This window comes from Blennius ocellaris (assembly GCF_963422515.1).
Source record: "Blennius ocellaris genome assembly, chromosome: 15".
Lineage (NCBI taxonomy): Eukaryota > Metazoa > Chordata > Actinopteri > Blenniiformes > Blenniidae > Blennius > Blennius ocellaris.
This window is the reverse complement of record NC_137664.1, coordinates 11,394,006-11,412,898: the sequence shown is the minus strand read 5'-3', so window position 1 is coordinate 11,412,898 and position 18,893 is coordinate 11,394,006. Positions and strand designations below refer to the sequence as shown.

The 18,893-nt window shown below is 40.2% G+C and overlaps 2 protein-coding genes across 2 annotated transcripts; one reads left to right on the top strand and one right to left on the bottom strand.

Moving 5' to 3' along the window:
- Window positions 1-350: 350 nt before the first annotated feature.
- LOC308140108 (keratin, type I cytoskeletal 18) lies at window positions 351-6,660 on the top strand (the record flags this gene model as incomplete). Its single annotated transcript, XM_080509779.1, has 9 exons — window positions 351-614; window positions 736-861; window positions 1,281-1,363; window positions 1,951-2,107; window positions 3,591-3,755; window positions 3,829-3,954; window positions 4,742-4,959; window positions 5,943-5,971; window positions 6,530-6,660. The coding sequence occupies 9 exons, from the start codon at window positions 351-353 to the stop codon at window positions 6,643-6,645; spliced, it is 1,284 nt and encodes a 427-aa protein (XP_080365905.1). The 3' UTR covers window positions 6,646-6,660.
- Window positions 6,661-14,924: 8,264 nt separating this feature from the next.
- rbp4l (retinol binding protein 4, like) lies at window positions 14,925-16,077 on the bottom strand (the record flags this gene model as incomplete). The annotated part of the gene is made up of 4 exons (XM_080510545.1): window positions 14,925-15,148; window positions 15,234-15,346; window positions 15,735-15,871; window positions 15,961-16,077. 4 exons carry the CDS (start codon window positions 16,075-16,077, stop codon window positions 14,925-14,927), a joined length of 591 nt encoding a protein of 196 aa, XP_080366671.1.
- Window positions 16,078-18,893: the final 2,816 nt, after the last annotated feature.

The following is an 18,893-nucleotide window of genomic DNA, read 5'->3' as shown; positions in this document are numbered from 1 at the left end:
CGCCCATTGAAAGGCTCCTTTCATCATTTTCAGGCGGCGATCAGTGGTTTTGGATTTAAGACCCTACTTGTATTCCCATTAAAGTCGGACCCAACGCTATTATAAAGCACATTTGCTTAAGGGCCACAGAAGAGCGTTTCCAAAACCAGATCTCATGTAACACTATATCTTTAAATAACTGCCACAAGTCAAGCGGTCTTTTGTTATGACGTCTGTAATTTGAACGTTCATTCGTTTCCTCTTCAGTGAGATGGATCTTTTGAGAGATGTGCCATTTGTGACCGATCTGTTTCTGGGTATATGTTCATTAAAAGCCTGTCCATTACTATTTACCTCCGCAGCCATCCATCATGGCCTCCAGTATCTCAGTGAGAAGTTTCTCTATCAACCGCCAGCCCTCCTTCTCCAGCCGCTCCCTGATGGACACCGGCAGAGCTCGCTCCCGGGCTTCCGTCTCCTTCGCCGCAGCCAGCCCTCTGAGCCGCTCAGCCTCCATCAGCCAGGATCTCAACGGGCCGATCAGCCTCCCGCTCAATGGACTGCATGGCAACAGCGCCAACGAAAAAGAAGCCATGCAGAGCCTCAACTCTCGTCTGGCCAACTACCTGGACAAGGTCTGCTGCAGAGCACAGAACCACCGCTGTTGGGAAAGCAGCCAACGAAACGGTGCGCCGATCAAAGTGCTGAAACATTTGGTAATTGAGCTCCTTCCCTCCTTTTGGGTTTGTCCCCCAGGTGCACTCGCTGGAGCGCTCCAATGCCGACCTGGAGATGAAAATTAAGCAGCTGATGCTGGACCGCATTCCCAAAGGTCATGACCTCGATTCCATGATGGCCCAAGCTCATGCTGTTGAGCAGGAGGTTGGTATGAAGAGGGCACATGCCATGTAGGAATGAAGCAAACATTTGATGAGCAACACTCAAGGCGATGAGAACTTTGAATATAACTATTTTACATGAACAAAAGCGTGCAAATGCTATCATGCCTTTCACACACCTGAAGCTCAAGTTTGCAAGGAGAAGTTTGTCATTATTCTTTCTTCTTCAGACGGGAATAGTTACAGTTTAAAGGAGCTGGAATGTGCTGCTTAATTGTGCATGCAATTCAAATGCATGCATATTTGTCTAATCTTTAACAAGTCCACCGTCCACTATTAATACAACCCATGAGAGAATGTGTAAATAATCAAATGTAGACGAAAGATTTAATATAGAATTGAGTAGAAACATGAATGATTGCTGAATATCTGCTGCAATTCACTCTTGGTAATGTTTGTCAGGTGAGGAAGAAGACCTTGGAAAATGCTCGGCTCATGTTAGAGATTGATAATGCTAAACTGGCGGCCGATGACTTCAGAATCAAGTGAGTGTTTAATGATTACACAGTGGCCATGAGTGCATGTCATGCATGTAACGTAAAACAAAGAACTCATGCTTTCAGCTCATTGTACTTGCTTCCTGCAGTTAAAAAAAATTCTACATAACTGTTAATGTAAAATTCTTCAGTTATCTCTTAAAACACTTTACATCATAAATGTATTAGTTTAACATATCTGTTCACCTGGATGCAAAGACACTTCAAATATTTTGAATAATGAATATTATGTGAACAGAAGTCGTGTGCTGAACTTCGTGTATGTAAACGTTTCTTTGTACGTGTTAATCATCCATTATATCTTCAATCCTGACTGATCCAGTCTGGCATCGCAGGCTGTTGGAGCCGGTCCCAGCTTACTATGGTTAAAGTCAGGTTTTCTCTCTCGTCCGTCACAGCACAAACACAAAGAGACAATCACCCACATTCACACCCAGACATGCAGGTCATTTCAGAGTCACCGCTTAACTGTATGTATCGACTGTGACGAGGCAGACGAAAAACCCCACGTGCACAGCACGAACATACATAAGAATATTGAGATGTTTAATGCTACTTCATCTCCTCTTCCTGAGGTGGGAGACTGAAATGGTGATGTGTCAGTCTGTGGAGCGAGACTGCGTTGCCCTGAAAAAGGCCAAGACGGATCACGAGCAGATCATCTCTTCTCTGAGGGGAGACTTGGACAGTCTGAAAGAGGAGCTGTATTTCCTGAAGAGAAACCACGAAGAGGTACATTTGTTTTCACCACATCTCTCTCTCTCTCTCTCTCTCTCTCTCTCTCTCTCTCTCTCTCTCTCTCTCTCTCTCTCTCTCTCTCTCTCTCTCTCTCTCTCTCTCTCTCTCTTCCCTCTCTCTCTCTCTCTCTCTCAGCCACAAGGCCCTTGTTCCGGCACCTCATTTTTCTACCGGCAGGACTTGACATTTGTGTCGTCTCACTTTCATTTGGGCCCCCCTTGTTCATACTCACCAACTTCCCCCCACTAATAGCAACTTGTTTGAGACCAGCCTGACCCACTTTGGTCAACTCAGTAAGTGTTTATTTAGAGCCCGGGTCGACAGAAAAGGATGTGTGAAGAGAGGGAGGCTATAAAGAGCGGTGGTCATCTGGTTACTGGGGACAAAAGGAGCAGGTGGATCTGGTTGCTAAAACCTGCTCTTTGTGTGAAATCAGCTGATTCAAGGTGTCCTCTAAGGGAAAGATAAAGATACACTTACTGCCTCATACTGAAGTAAACACAGCTCCCTTTTACTCTTGTTGTAGTATAAAAGAGCAATTGTATGATTGGTATAACTGTGTGGGGCCTATAAGTATGAATCCTACATATTTTTATAAAAGATTTGTTACACAATTGATACTAAACATCAAACTGAATCGATACGATCAAGTTTCTTTTCATTGGCTCATTATACGTCTGTTCATGCCTTTATTCTCGTTTTTTTTTTTTAATCCATGTCGTCGACTGTACATTGGCCAGGGAAAACTAAAATCTCTTTATACATTTTGTCTCTATATTATTGCTGGGAAAACCAGAATAAACAGTCTAGTTTGTCTGGTTATATCACAGATACAACTTGACTTCATCAGCTCTGGTGAAGAACTGGTCAAATGTGGCGAAATACAAAACTCCAAGCATGTCCAGTTGTCCAGTTGAATGGATGGATTATAAAACAAGCATGAACATAAAATATATCCTTTTATATTAATGTGTTTAGAAAAGACAACCAATTACTTCTAATTACACCCTATATCCTTGCATCCTATGACACATTTCTTTTTTTATATACCTTTCTATAAATCCACCCCCTAGATCTATATGCTCCTGCTTTTCATTGTGTTTCAAACACTGAGTTTCAGCCTAATATAATTAAAATGTGAGAGGGTAAAGAGTGAAAGAGATCCAGTGAGGCTGCCTGAGTGGCCATGTGTGCCATGTGTGGACGAGAGCTGAAAGGCCAGGGGGTAAGGTGAGCTCCGTCCCTTCAAGTATTTATGAAGAACGTCTAAATAATGAAAATGCCGTCACATCCTCTCTGCCTTGCCGCGGTGTAGGATTCACCGGCTCGTCCGTGGTTCCACATGCTGCCTGTTTACACAGATGTTAAAACACACGACAACTTCCAATCCACTTTGATTAGATGTGACATTCGATACACAATGTAACTGGGACGGTTTCTTGAAGACATGAACTTGGCTTGACTCATATCCCTGCAGGAACTCGAGCAAATGAAGTCCCGCATCGCCAGAGATGAGGTGAACGTGGAAGTGGACTCCGCCACCGGGCCGGAGCTGGGCACCATTCTTTCTGATCTACGCTCCCAGTATGAGGGGATTGTGAAGAAGAACAAGGAGCAGGCTGAGCAGTGGTACCGAAAGAAGGTGAGACGACAAACATCTTCAATGTCTCATTTACGGTTTATGCCATGACTGAGAGTGTTTGCGTGCTGTCCAGCTGGAGACGGTGCAGAATGAGGTGAAAGAGAGCAACGAGGCTCTGAGGGGAGCCCAGGGAGAGCTGACTGAGAGGCAGCGCTTCCTGCAGACCCTGGAGGTGGAGCTGGAGAGTCTGCACAAACAGGTGAGTTGCTACGTCTCCGGGATGGAAGTCATTTGAGAAGACGTTATCAACATAAACTTTCTGGAGCTTGAGTTTCGGTATCAAAATCATCAATTTGGAGTCCAAACAAGGTGCAACGCATGATATGCTGTAGAAACATTGCGAACATGAAAAACATAGGATTAAAAATACATGTTTCATAAAACCACAAGGAATTCTAGATACTGTGACAAATCCCTTTCAAAAACAGTGATTATTTAGCAAACAACAGGGAAGATACTTACAGGGGTTCAGATTGCAACAGGATCACATCATTTGGGGGGGGGCGAATGAAATCTTATTTTTCTTTCATGTAATCTTGTGTTGACAGAAAATATGTCCTCCTGTGTCGACAAGTCAAGCAAGGACATCCAGGATTCAGTTGCTAAATAGCATGGGGATGGGTTTTGGTGGTGAGATGTGTAATCGTGTCTGAGCGGCGAATGTTTGCTTTGTGCTGACGAGGCCTCGTCAGTTGGCAGGTGTTTGTTGATAATGGTTCGGGAAGCAATTTTAGAAGCAGGGGACATTCTTGCGGTTTGATCTCTGCCGGCAAACGTCTTCTGAGGAAATGTGAAGAGGCTGAAAAGTTTTATCACCGGCCAACCTGGGAGATTATCTTACTTGAACAGTTATAGAGCAGTACGTCTGATGAAAGTATGTGTCAGATATCTGGCAGACTGTGATCATATCCATGGTGGATTTATGAGATCATATCATAGCTGTTGGTCATTTTTTTTTTTTTTTTTTTTCTCCCTTTTCTCATCAGATAGCAGCTCTGGAGCTGAACCTGGGTGAGGCTGGTCAGAAGTATTCGTCTGAGATGGAGCGACTGCAGGCCACCCTGAGCCACCTGGAGGACGACCTCTCGCAGCTCAGGCTGGACATGCAGCGCACCAAGACCGACTACGAGCAGCTCCTCCGCATCAAACAGAACCTGGAAATGGAGATCGCCACCTACAGGCGCCTGCTGGAGGGAGAGGAAACGTGAGCATTAATAATAACAATACAGAAGCAAAGTTGAATTCAATTATGTAGCTCAGGTAAAAACCAACATCAGAAAAATGATTAATGTTAATGCCTTTGATCAGCTTTCAACCACAATGTCTTTATCTGAAACAAGTGACAAAGGACAAGAAGCACAAGTTATTACGCAATTTTCTATATATATATTAAAGAAAAAATACCTCTACTTTGTTAGTAATGTTTTCTGTCGAATTTGGCAAAGCATATACTACAGTCTCTTTAATCCTAAAATGTGCATACTACATTGGTGAGGTTTTATGTGTGGACTTTTTGTTTTGCATCAGTCAAAGCTGCAAAACACATTACTGTATTGTTTGAGCAACCAAAGGTTTTTTTTTTTTTTTACGTCCCTACAGATAAGAAAGATAATATAAGACACATAATAAACTATGTACTACAGCTTTTAAACAGTTCATCCTCAGTATTTTAGTCAACCAGGTTCCAATTAGTTTATTAGTTAAACCGAATTGTTGCTTTACAGAGAGCATTTTGCAAAGAACGGAAACGTTCATAATGACTGTTGCCACTATCCGATACTACATGTTACAAGGAAATAGAATTTACAGCCCTAAATTATAGGGACAGGTTCTCAAAATGCGGGGCCAGACCTCCTCTTGGGGGCGCTAGAGAACTTAAGAGGGATAAAATAACAGGTCAAATCTGGGGGTCAGAGGGATGGGTTTTTCCAGCATTGTGCCTTAATTTATTAAAAAAAAACAAAAAAAACAGGCACGTACAACTTACATTTTATAACTGTGTGTATTTTAAGTGTAATGGAGATTAATTTAAATTCCTAAAAAAAATCTGTAGTGAAAAATCAAACGAGGAACATTGTGAGAGCAAAACATGTTCTCTTTAAAATAATTGAAATTGTTCCTGTCAATGTGTTGGTCTTGTTTTCAGATGATTTCAGGAAAACTCTGTTTTTTTTTTCTGTCCATCAGAGTCAAAGAAGTTCTCCCTCCACCAAAAAGTGAGTCTTTGACCAATCGAAGAAAAATCCATACTTCTCCTCCTTTCCCAGCATTACATAACACCATAAATACGTGTTCACTCATTACATTACACAGAGAAACGTCTGAGAGGTAAAGAATCACTAATGATGAATGAGAGGATTTATGATGATTGTTCGCAAATGTTTACCTAACTTCTGCTGCACAATAGCTGGATTCGGGTTTGAATCATTGATTTATCTTGAGTTTACTATACTGGTGAGACAGATAGACACATACATTGTTTGACACACTCAAGACGTCCAGGAATAATGACAGTTTTGCGAAAGAATGCAAACACCATTAACTGCTTGGCTCCTAAAGCGTCTCACGAAGGGGGAGACATTTATCTCTATAATTTAACTTGTTTACACTGTTGCAGCAATAAACTGAAAAGTGTTCTTTCATTGTCTCTTGACAACACGAAAGGAAAGGAGGAAGTTTTGGAATACTTTTAGTTGTTCTAAAAAAAACAAATGATACAGTGAGACTTCACTGGTTTATCATCTTTTACCACTCTCTCTATACTTTCTGTGCAGAGGAGCCTGACGTCCGCACCAGGAAGATCGTGAAGGTGGTGACTCAGACGATGGTCAACGGGAAGGTGGTGGATGAATCCAGCGAAGTGGAGCAGATCGAAGAGACAAAGAAATAAATAGAGGAAAGAGAGGAAGAAGAAAAGGCAAATCATTTAGGACATGAAGGGAAAGACATTTACAGGAGAGGAAGATTGGTGTCATTGCGTATGAGTTGTGGTGTTGCAGCGGAAAATGTTTTGAATGATGGGTTTTTAGTGGCATTACTTGATCCTGTTTCTGTATCATCAATGAAATGCCTCTCAACATCTGTTTATCAGTCACATCTAATTCTTTTTGTTCTTTTACAAGCATAACTCTTAACAAATACCTATTTACTGCAGTAACCATGCGTGAGTTAATGAAAATAGATATGTGTGTGCAAGGAACTGACTAACTTGTTTTTATCGATAAGAAATGTATAGTTAACAACTTATTTATTTCCTAGTGTGGTAAAGTCTTTAACTCAAGTCAAGTTTTTGTCTTTTTCTAAGAATACTCTTGGTATTTTCTTTTTGTTTGTACTCCAAATAAACATCATATATCTACCCATGACAACTTTACTAGTGTAGATTTTCTTTTTACTTAAATGTATACAATAGCTTTCTGCAGTGTCTCTCTGTAGTCCTGAGTTTGTTGGTACAGACGTGCTGTTTGTTGCATGAAGCCTCCCCACAGACATTATGTGGGTGGACACATCTGAGGTTATTGAGGTGTGAAGTAACGTCTCCTTCAGACAGAAAACATCAATTAAAGGCTTTTCTGAGTGAGAATATATATATATATATATATATATATATATATATATATATATATATATATATATATATATATATATATATATATATATATATATATATATATATATATTTTTTTTTTTCATTCAAATATAAACAAAAAAATAAAACATTTAAATAAAAATAAAAAATACAACTTTAAATCCATGGCGTTTTTAAATGCAGGTCCAATCTTTGTGCGACTGCAAAGATTGACAGTAAGCGTCTGACCAATCGGCGTCCAGAGCCGACACCAGGTCTTGGCTCCTGCAGGTGAAGAGATGACGTCACAAACTCGTTTAATCCAAAGAAATCAACATGAGGACAAAAAGATGAAACTCTTCAGTCGCAGGTGTGTTTAATGCTTTTGCTACACGAGTTCGTGCGGATTGTACTTAATGCAGTCGGTTTGTTTTTCTAAATAGTTAGTTACATCCATTAACGCAGCACATTGCTTTCAGAAGTACATGGCATGAGCGCTTCACATGATCTTATTGCGCTCGTGGATTTTGGTTTTTCTCCATAAAAGCACCAAACGTGTTCAATTGGAAGTGCCAACAAAATGCACCAAAACTAAGGGAATTTGTGTTTGTTAGGTTATTTCTTTGTAGTGACAATGTGACAAACGAAACTTTTATTATAGCCTGTGACAGCCACCGTCGGGCTCACCCACAGAGGCACGGAGTCAGGATTCCAGTTAACTCTTCTTTATGCCATTAAATTAAAACACACACCAAGCACTGCTGCCTCTTTCAGACTCGTTTACATGTCTGTTCACTCCAGCTCGTCTATGGGCAGAGAGGCGAGGCAGCACACCTGATTCCCATCAGGGGCTTAATCATCACCTCTCTGCCACACTGCCCTTTTAGATTTTATAGCGAAGAAAATACAAATACAGTTTTACCACACATACAAGGAAATTTAGTCACTAATCAACTTTAAATGCTGGACTCCCCTGATAAAAGTCACAGAAAAGGCTAACCTGGACTCAAATCCTCACCCTTCCTGCTGTGAGGGAACAATGCTACTGATTTCACTCCAATTGCTCTTAAAGAACACTATAATAATACAGCTGTGTAAACCCCAGAAAACCAGGTCCATCTGAGAGAAACTGAAAAATTACTGCAACTACAACTTTATGATTTATATATATAACTTGTTTCCCCCCCAACAGGTAATAAAGTAGGAACTTCATTAACTGTAATTAAATGGTGATTTTCAGGAACACTGGTAGCAGGTGTTGCAGTGTGTGGTCTGCTGGCCAAGAGGAGCTCATCATTTCGTCATGTTTATGGACTCCATTTGCCCAGCAGCAGTTCTGCTTGGCAAATGGCCCAAAAAACACAACAACAACAACAACAAAATCAGACAGTCTGATGATTCAGAGGAGCCCAACAGAGACACAGCTGCTCAATAAAATAAATGTAGACTTACATGTGAGCAAGACGATTGTAAAACAGAAACTCGGAGGACAGCGGTAGTCTTTATTGTTGTATATCCCTTCAATTGTAGTGTTACAACGCATTAAATTTGTAGATTCACAGAATGACAATTTGTGTATTTGTACATGAACACTAACATCCAAACCGGCGAACCCCTGACATAAAATCTGTGATTATTTTGTGTGATGAACAACTTTTTATCCCTTTTTATTTCAAGTAAGGAAAGACTAGATTTTCTTTTATGTGAATTATGTATTTATGATTGAAGCATCTGTTGAAGAAACATCAAACATTTTTATCTTTGTTCATAAAAAAAGAATAAAACTTGAACCCAACTATATACAAACACAATTTATTCGATCTGAATCTATGTTAAAGTTACAAACCTGAATAGATAGGCATACAAATTCACACGTATGTATCCTCTTGCCATATATCTCCCTGTTTTTGTTAATCATACTCCTAAATGTGAAGGGAAGCATATGGAGATGCAGGCAATGTTTTGTTATTTGTCGCCTGCCTCACTGTTCTCTTCTTTTTCTGTAGAAAAAAAAAACAACTTAAATGAAATATTGCTCGAATTTCTACCCTTGTGCAGCCACACACAATGCAAACAGGTTCAACTACAGCTTTTAGTTTAGATCAAGGCATTGTTTTCTTTTATGAGAACAACTGGTGTCTATCAACAACAGATGCTTGGGTCATTTCAGCTGAGCCAGGGAAGGAAATTACATTTAAAAAAAAAAAAAAAAATCTTGGATGAAGGTGGATTCCAATGAAAAAGACTCAAAACAGCAGCTGGCAGTCGAACAAGGCTGATTGTTTATTAGAACTGATTCATACTCAAATATCCACGTTAAGGAAAACTGAGCGCATATCTTATTTTCACTGCAGGTGAAGAAGGAAGCTTGTTCCCAGAAGGTGGCTGGATTGAAGCGCCTCTGTAGGCCCTTGTGGACCTTCACCCACAGTCACACATTTGATAATAGTGTTAAAGATGGAGGGGTGAATGAAGCCACCCTGAACTACACAAAATGCAAACTTACTGCTCTGTGATAGTTGTAGCGTGACTGCCACCTAGTGGATACAGATTGTTGCTATGTACAGTTTGACTACTACAGTTCATTGTGTGGGGCAGAGCTTGTTCTGCCCAATTCATCAGATTAAAGCAGAATTTCCTATAACGTTATTATTATAAGAGCACTTTATGTGCTTGCAAGAACAACATCATTCCAGAGAGACATATACCCAGATTAGGTTTGTTATTACATCGGTTTAAAGCCAATTAATGTGGAAATTACCTCCGAAATAAGAGTCAACGCTGCACAATGTTTATTATTTACAACCTTTCTGACCTTTGGAACTTATTGTAATCTCAGACGTGGTAGAGGTCGTAGGGCTGAAGCTTCTTGTCACATCTTGTCTCCCGTTAACAGCGGCGTACACACTGTCATGGTTTTATCTTTCTTATTTCTGGAGACTTACAAGTGATCTGTGATTTGTCCTCGTAAGGTCAAACGACTGATCCTCTCAGAGTTAAGCTAGTTTACAAACAGACTATCTGGAGTTCACATCTGTCCCGCCAACCAGTGTCATTAGTCACAGATGACGCCCACAGTCCGCTGCTGACCCTTTGCCACACATACTCTGGCTTTTCAGCCGTTTGGCTTCCCCATTGAACACTAAATAGACTTCACAGTACAAATATAGTACGTAAGTAACAGATACATCTTTAGAAATTAACTCAGCCTATTTCAGATTATATAATACCCTGGCAAAAACTCACACTCTGATATCAGTAGCAAAAAGGTTTGGAGGTTTCGCACCAGATTCTTAAAAAGTGCTGGAGAAATTATCAGAGTGCTGTGAAAGCTGAAAAAAACGAAATATTTCTCAGACTTGATTTTGAATAATGTCAGTAAGCCTCGAGTTCTTTTTAAAACTATTGGTTCTGTTTTTAATCCGTGTCCGTCCACTTCATTGGAGATGTCAAAGAAAACTTGTGAAAAATTCCTCTCCTTTTTTAATGAAAAGGTTGCTGCTATTAGGGCCAACATATCTCCCTCTTCATTGTGGTGTTCTGTATCCACTCAGTGCTCAGCTGTTTTTTGTCAGTTTGAGTCTGTGCCACTGTCTGTGCTCACAGGTATAGTTTCCAAACTAAAACCTTCCTCCTGTCTCACAAACCCAGTCCCTCCTCGCTTTTTTAAAGAGGTTTGGGGCACCGTTGGCTCTTCTGTTAGGGAGATCATCAACAGCAGCTTGGCTTCTGGCATAGTGCCCTCCTTTTGTAAGAAAGCTGTTGTAGAGCCTTTGATTAAAAAACCTGGCCTTGACCCTGCAGTTTTAGCAAATTATCGCCCAATCTCTAAATTACCTTTGGTGTCTAAAATTTTAGAGAAATGCGTTTTTGCACAGTTGCAACCTTTTTTAGATGCAAATGGCACCTGAGACCCGTTTCAGTCAGGTTACAAAGCTTTGCACAGTACTGAATCTGCACTTTTAAAGGTTTTTAATGACCTGTTTTTAATGACTGATTCTGGAGGCTCTGCCATTTTAGTGCTTCTAGACCTCACGGCTGCTTTTGACACAGTCGACCACACAACTCTTTTAAACCGCCTAAGAGATTGCGTGGGTGTCAGGGGGACCGCGTTGGAGTGGTTTAAGTCCTACCTGTCGGGGAGGTCCTTCTCCGTCAGGCTGGGGGACTCCACCTCTTCTTCTGCCCCGCTTCACTGTGGAGTCCCCCAGGGATCTATCCTAGGACCCATTCTTTTTGCTTTGTATCTCCTCCCACTTGGAGAGATTTTTAAGAAGCATGGCATGTCCTACCATTTTTATGCAGATGACTGCCAAATTTACATGCCCATTGCCAAGAATGACCACAGGCCCCTGACACCCCTGCTCGACTGTCTAGGTGACATTAAGGCTTGGTTAGCCCAGAATTTTTTTAAACTGAATGAGGGAAAAACCGAAATGATGGTATTTGGATCAGCCCTCACAGACTTGGGATCACTCGAAAATTATTTGCATCCCAAAGTCACCAGCCTTGGCGTCACCATAGACAGTGATTTTAGATTTGATAAACAGATCAATGGCGTTTTAAAATCGGGCTTTTATCATCTTCGACTTTTATCCAAGGTTAAGCCGTTTTTATCTTTTAATCTTTTTGAGCAAGTCATGCATGCTTTTATTTCTTCTCATCTGGACTACTGCAACGCACTTTATTCGGGCATTAGCCACAAAGCACTTTCCCGCTTGCAGTTAGTCCAGAACGCTGCGGCACGACTTTTAACAGGGGCCAAAAAACGAGAACACATTACCCCAATCCTTGCATCTTTGCACTGGCTCCCTGTTAATTTTAGAATTGATTTAAAAATGTTGTTGTTTGTTTTTAAAGCTTTGAATGGACTGGCCCCTCAGTACATCACACATCTCATCAAAATTTACCAACCCCCGCGCGCTCTGAGGTCTGAGAGCCAGCTCCAGCTCGTGGGTCCAAAGACCAAGTGTAAAACCAGAGGGGACAGAGCGTTCTCTGTTGTCGGCCCTAAGCTGTGGAACGCTCTGCCCCTCCACGTCCGAACAGCCCCCACTTTGGACTGTTTTAAATCGCGTCTTAAACCCCACTTTTATTCTCAGGCTTTTCACACCGCGTGAGTCGTGTGGTCCCCTGTGTCTTTTATTTATTTTATTGTTCTTATTTATTTTATTGCTTTTTAAGCGTTTTTATATTTCTATTTATTCTTTTAAATTGTTGTATTCTTATTTGTAGTTTTTTAATGTGTTTGTAGTTTTTAATCTGTTTTTATTTTTATTTTATGGTTTTATACTTATTTAGTGTTGGACTGTTTAGTTTAGTTTTTTATGTGCAGTCACGTGTGCAGCACTTTGGAAACACGTTGTTGTTAAAATGTGCTATACAAATAAAGTGGATTGGATTGGATTGAAAAGAGGTGTGTCAGTGCTATAGTAACCAAGTAATCATGACGTTTTTCAAAAACATCATGGGTGACATAGTGGGTGAGTTGTTAGTGCTGTCACCTCACAGCAAGAAAATTATTTGTTATAGTTGGAATTATTCTCCAAGTCCCCCAAAAAAAACATGCATTTAAGGTCAATTAGTGACTCTAAATATCAAGAAGGCGTCTTTGGGTTTTTCTTCGTATTTGTTCTCTGGTTGGCTGGTAACCGGTGGACATTAATTCCAAATTCGAGAGTAAAGATAATTTGCATTTGGCCCGTCCATCATCGTTTATAAGGGGTTGAATCAGGCCGGAGCCGATCTCAGCCAACACCAAGTGAAAAGTGAGGTACATCCTGGTCAGAACGTCACAGACGTTCATCCGTCTGAACGATTGCGTGCCAACATTTAACCGTATCTGCACGGCTTTCGATCATGAAAGAGAGCTGAAGTACTTGGAGAAAAAAAACCAAACACAGAGTTTGGCCTGCAAGTTTGAATCAGGAACGTTTTTACCTTGAAGTGTTTCCAGGTATTTGTTCCATCTGCTGATAATTTGTCTTGTTGAAAGAACCGACTAAAATTACATATTTAAAAAGTAAATGAAAAAAAAACATGTTGCTCAAGAAAGTGACTTGAGTATTACTTAAGATATATTCCTGTTATTGAGGACGTCCTAATAGAGTAAATTGTATTGCTGTCAGTCACACATTAGCTTAACAGCACTGGATGGTTAGTTATTGATTGAGCCATTAAGTTCAACTAAAGCAGCATCAATAAGCTGGAAAGTCAAAGGTTGGCTCACACATTTTACTGTGGTCTGTTAAAGTTAATCAGTCGTGAATAAAATCAGATATTTTATCCTTCTGGTGCTCCACTGCATGTGCTCCCTTAAAGAGAATACAATTTTTTTCAATTGCAATTATTCACAACTTGGCATAACATCTGTTCTTGAAAGAAACAGATTCATGGTCTACGAACATGTATACAGCAGTAGACGGCTTATCTAGAGGCTGCTGATACATGCATAGGATGAACACTATTGTCTGCTTGCACTAAAGCCAACAGCCAACTAAGCAAGCAAGATAAAGAGAGATGGCAACTCTCCAAATGTTTATTAGTGTGATAAAAATAATGAGTAATAGGTTCAGGATAGTCTCATGGATTGACTCAAGTTAATTTCATGTTATGTCATCATGTGGTGATGATATTCATCCGTTTTCTCCTAACATGGATGAGGAGTGGAAAAAAAGCTAAAGTTGTTGCATCTTTCCCAAAAAAGAAAATAGAAATGTAAAATGATGTATAGAAATGTTGAAAAGGGGGTAGACGTGGAAGTAAATTTGAGTAGAAATGGCTGAAAACTTTACCCTTTAACCCAAGTACATTAACAAAGCCTTCAGTTGTTGCTTTATCCCATTTCCGATTAACATAGCTGCCCATAGATTGCTGCCCAGCTTGTTGTGTAACATCAACAGGATTAGACAACCACAATGTTCCCGTCTGTTCCTCAGCTCGATAGCTGAACTGTGAGAACTGATTTTTATATCTGATGTAACGTCACAAAGACTCACAGAGAAGCTCCTGTGAGCAGTTCTGCCTTCCGATCCTAAACAAGCCGTGGCTTTCGGAAAGCTCCTGACTTGGATCGTTGACCCTCCAGTTCACCGAGTGGACGAACAGTGGAGTTAGACTAATAGGCCTAAGATCTCACTACATCAGACCACCAGTAATCACATTACTGCACCGAGCGTATTGTGTTGGGTTTGGCTGCATTTTCCTGGGCTCAGGAGGGATTAGCCACTTACGTGACCAAAGTGCAGCACGTTAGTGTTTTCAAACATGAGCACATGAGTAAACATCAGCTGTGTTCTCTTCATGTATTATGGCATTGTGTATTTACAAGAGTCAGCACAAAGCACCAATATTTGTTTAGAAAAATATTTTTTGGTTGTTTTATTTTCACATTCAATTAAAACACCATTGCAATCAGCAACATTTTCCTTTTGATTAAAAAAAAAAAATAAGGTGAACCTTTAGTTGCTAGTTGCTTTCATTCTTTTACATACACATGCACGCTCTCACATTCTCCCTCTTGGGGCTGTCAGACCACGCAGACTGCAGCTCACTGATTTCACACTGCTGCTGTCCTCTCTCTGCTTCCTTTCTCCTGCAGTTTAGCAGGCGCCCGACTGCAGGACGGGCTGGAACTGTCCCGCCATGCAGATGTCATCCTGTTTCTGGCGGACGGTGCGCTGGATGGCCGGAGGCAGGCCGCGGGGGTTCCTGGAGAAGATGATGGCGTAGCCGTCCTCGCAGCTGCCGTCCTCCTTGAGGGTGCGGCAGGCATATGTGATGGCGTAGTTGTCGTAGTCGGTGTCGATGACCCAGTAGTTGTCACCTGGTTAAAAAGAAAGCGAGAGTGTTAAGGAGGCATGAAGGTGCAGGATACGATGAGTGAGGCTGGTGGTGTGTTTAGGACTGACCTCCACTGGACAGATAGCTGGCCAGTCCCTGGTAGTTCATGAACATCTTGGCAGGTGTAGTAGGGTCGGGGATAGAGTACTGTGCAGCCATGTCGGCACACACCACCCAGAAACTGCAATGACAAACACAAACATGCTTTCAAATTGCATCACCTGTGATATATATATATATATATATATTTTGTATTGAAGTTCTTATTAGGCTAAAAGGGGCTGCTTTTGTTCATTGGAGCTGGAATCCACTGTAAAAGTGCCATATTTTCAACATGCATTACTTCTAAATCCTTCATAATCCTGGGATTGTACTCAAATCTGTCAAAAAGGTTCCCTGTTACACCATGGCTCAATACTTTTGATTGGATATCTAAGTTGCGCTCCCCTCATCAGGTCAAAGGGTGAAAGTATGACCTTTTGTCAAAAGAGAGGTGGATGAGCTCAGCATGTCTTGCATTAGCTTATCTGTCGTGTGTGCAAAGCATCCTCTCCTGTTCTCTAACTTACCCAAACAGAGTGACGCGTCCCTTGGACGCGGCAGTCATGGAGCCGTCATCATCGATGGTGTACTCAGCAGAGATGTTGTCCTGCAGGAACAAGCCCTCGGGGTCCTTCTTCTGCAGGGCATACCACTTCCCAGCGTACTGCGGAGAAAGGTAAAGAGGACATTAGGAATCGTTTTAGGCTCTTTCATTCAATGTACATTGTACAAGTGCGTTTTGAATAGACTCACCCTCTTGGGGTCAAAGTCCTCTTTCACTGTGAAGCTATCCACAACACAGGAGGCAGACAGGCAGTGCTCTATACAGGACACCAGGACCAGCAGCAGGGCCAGCTTACAAGATCCCATTCTGTAAAAAATCATCACAAGTTTCTTCATTCTTGTGGTATTTTTTACTCTTTACAAAAAGTTATTCTTAAAACACAACTTTGTAAGTTTGGGTCTCACACCACCCAAGTTGTATATTAGTTATTTTCAGGTCCTTGTGTTAAATGATAAGAAACCGGGCACAGTCTACTCATGTTGCTGAGGCAACACAGTTGTTGTCACTCAGTTCAGAAATAATCTCAATTGATTTTCGTTATCCTTAACATTACTTCAAATGACTAATTTCAAAAGTTCACATAGTTTCTGATCAACACCACTCATAAAACCTAAAGTCTTCAAGAAGCAGTTGCCTCATAATAAAAAAATATTTCATTGTCTTACCTGCTTTGTTTCTCAGTCGTGACAGTGCTGAAGCCTGGTGCTGTGTATGTGGTTATCCTCCAGATCGACTCTTGTGTCAAAGGCTGCCCTTATATACATGTACCACAGACAAGCTTATGGCTGATTTTCATTGCTGGGAACTAAATAAGGTGCTTAAATCTAGAGGTAATCCTGTTGGGTAGAAATCCGTACTGTAATCTGGCTTCTACGTTCAAACTTGCCCAAGACTTACCATAAAAACAATTAGACCTTTATGTAACTGACTGGAAGTCTAGCAAAACATGCTGACAATTAAAATGTTTTGGAATTTTCATTAAACTCCCGAAAAATTCTTGTGTTAACCATAAAATGTAAGAACATTACTTTTCTTGGAGATTAGATGCTGTAAAAAAAAAAAAAGGCTGCTCATGAGTTGAAGCTCAGGAAACATAAAAGGAACACAGAGCCAGACAGTTTTTGTTTGGCCACAGGATGCATGTCTCATCTATCGGATATTAGAACACCAAGCGCTTTGTTTTATAAGTGCTGCTTCACAAAAAATACAATCTTATAAAAAAAACTATTTTTTTTCCAGCTTAAAAGAAATTGCTTTTTAAATGCATGCAATCAAAGTATCAATATAGGTATGTGGTTCCAACTTCAAGTTATTACAAGCATTTTTCTTTCATTTTCTTTTTGATCGAGCAATTTGAAGCACCGTCATTTTTCGATGAATCTGAAAACTTATACAACATTTTCATTCATAACACAGCAAGTTCACATGATTTATTGCACAAATGTATCCAAGTACATTTAGGTTGTTGAAATAAATCACTTCGACTAATGTAAACAACTGAAAGCTCCTCTTAAGCATGTGTGCTGGTTCGCAGGTTTAATAGCAGAATCTGAAGTAAATCTGATGGTGGGCTTAGGCAGCCCTGTTCTTCTGACTTTGAATGTTCTCACTGTTCATGCGTGGGTTTTTTCCAGGTACCTCCTCCCAGCCATTCATTTGAGGTTAGTTGGCGACTCTGAATTATCCAGAGGTGTGGTTGAGGAGTGTCTGTGGCTGACAGTTTGTCCTGTGATGGACTGGTGGCCTTCTCACTGTATATCCCTCCTACATCTTGATGGAGCAGGTTAGACGACAGATGGATGATTTACTCTTGAGAAACCACCCCGATTTTCTAATGAGTTTCATTGAAAGCTAAATGCCATCATCAAAATTCTTCAATTTCTAAAAAGTCCTCCAGAAAACATCCTGCAATTTAATCAACAATGGTGCAAAAACTGAATCCAAAATTAGTGTGAGTTTTGTGTGAGGGCATAAGAACGTTGTGTTATCACTGTTATATTGAGATCACAGCAAAACCTAATTGATATAGACATCTGCTATATCAAAGCTAAATAATTTGATGACAATAAGTTGATGACACTGTTGTATATTGTTTAAAATCTGATGCAACAAGCATGAAGTGCAATAAACCTAACCATTTAAGTCATGATAGTATCACACAGCCTGATTAACTACCACCTATTGCATTTAGGAAAACAGTTACAGTGTGCACCCAGTATTTTAAACAGGATGGAATACATTAAAGATCTTTTGATTATGGACAAACCAGTTCTTCACACGCTATTATCAGAGTAATATATGTATGAAATCATCACGTCGCTATGTCGGATATATTCCTACAATCTTTTAAATGGTTAGTTGGGGGAGAACGGTGGAGGCATTGGGACACAACACACATCAGCTGAGTGTGTAAAGAGAGTTGGACTGCCAAATTGTGTTGTCGTCTTTTGGTTGAGCAATCAAGTTGTAATCCTTCCTATCCATAGTCTTTAATCACATCCAGGCAATACAGTTAGATAATTTGATAAACACATTTTAAAGTGGTTACAATTTAAGCCACCCAATAATGATCAAAAACAACAGTTCGGGAATAAAAAGATACATGATATAAATAAATATTTAGAAATGATAGGAAGTATTTTGTGTATTGATTTCTCACTCTTGCCAACATCAACATGCGTCACTTGGTGATAAATACATGGTGATACACTCTCATTTCCTGGATTTACCCTGTTCACTTGAAATTACTGCTGGCATGATATATTGTGTAGCAACATCTAAAGTTGTCCTTTACATTCGACGTGCACTTTTTTCTGTTCTTGTATCTGTTGAACTCGACATAACTTGACAACTCTACATATATATAATACAACATTGTGTTACTGTGAGGTAAAGTGTAATCACTGAGGAAAGACACAAGGTTGCTCCTCTTTTTGTCATGAGCAGTATTGCTTAGTAGTACGATCCTACTTCCACATCTTGGAATAGGTTATATATATGATAAAGATCGTCTTTTAATATCTTTAATTCTAAGTTAAACATTTAAAATAATATTTATTTAAACCCGTTGGTTATTTTGTTAACTATAACAAGACATCATTCTTCTATTTTTTCAGTAATT